The sequence below is a fragment of the Arachis ipaensis genome, chromosome B08 (genome assembly GCF_000816755.2).
Source record: "Arachis ipaensis cultivar K30076 chromosome B08, Araip1.1, whole genome shotgun sequence".
Taxonomy (NCBI): Eukaryota; Viridiplantae; Streptophyta; class Magnoliopsida; order Fabales; family Fabaceae; genus Arachis; species Arachis ipaensis.
Window position 1 is genome coordinate 10,556,302 of NC_029792.2, and position 881 is coordinate 10,557,182.

Consider the following 881-nt stretch of genomic DNA (forward strand, 5'->3'; position numbering starts at 1 on the left):
AAAAACCACCACTTCAAACATATTTCACAACATGTTTTTTTTTTTTTTGTCAGAAAATGGTCCATTTTGGAGCGCGCGCTGTCTCTCTCTCTCTCTCTCTCTCCAACGGCTACTAGTGCAGAAAACACCCTCACTATTCAAATTCTCAAGACTGAAGAAGCTCCTCACCCACTTCATCATTAGAAGCGTTACGACATTCAATATTTCAATTCAATTCAAATAAAATCATGGATGATTCTTCTTCTACACCACAGAAACAACAAGACCCTCTTCCCATGTCAATCGACTCCACCACCACCACTTCGCCCCTCCGCAGGTCCAGGACACGCCTTGCCGACCGTCTTCTCGAACCGGAGGATTCGCCGGAACCCGCCGTGCCGCGGAGGAGGGCCAAGGCGGGAAGAGGGGCACAGGCGACCGTCGCGGCGGCACTGCCATCTCCCAGAAAGTCTCGGAAGCCGAGGAGGCGCTCCGAGCCTGACGTTCGGGACGAGAAGGACGCTATGGCGGAAGAGGTTGGAAAACCTAGAAAGCGAAGGAACACAGTGCGGTCCAAGAAGGAAAAATCAAACCCGGTGCTCCCACCACCTTCAATCCCATTTCCTCCAAGTATGCCCTAACGTTTCGGTTTTTGATGTTTGAAACGTTTGATGATTCTTGTGATTCTATTTTGTGGCTGGTTTTGCGTTTCTGGTTGTTTTTCTTCATTTTTCTAGACAAAAATTATGTTAATCTTTGGAAAATCAGATCATATTATTATCTTGGAAGTGCTTCTTCCGAAAAGCTAATGGAAAAATCACTTTTTCCCCCTTTTTTTATATATAAAAGCTGAAGAAGGAGAAGAAGAAGAAGAAGAGGAAGAAGAAGAGAATGGAGGTGAT

At 45.9% G+C, this 881-nt stretch overlaps 1 protein-coding gene across 1 annotated transcript in view; it reads left to right on the plus strand.

Annotated features, from left to right (window-relative positions):
- Positions 76-881, plus strand: part of LOC107610500 (reticulon-like protein B17) — a 2,715-nt gene continuing 1,909 nt past the window's right edge. The window contains exons 1-2 of the mRNA XM_016312550.2: positions 76-609; positions 829-876. Coding sequence (XP_016168036.1) covers positions 228-609; positions 829-876 — 430 coding nt within the window. The 5' untranslated portion in view covers positions 76-227. The remainder of the gene's footprint in view (positions 610-828; positions 877-881) is intronic.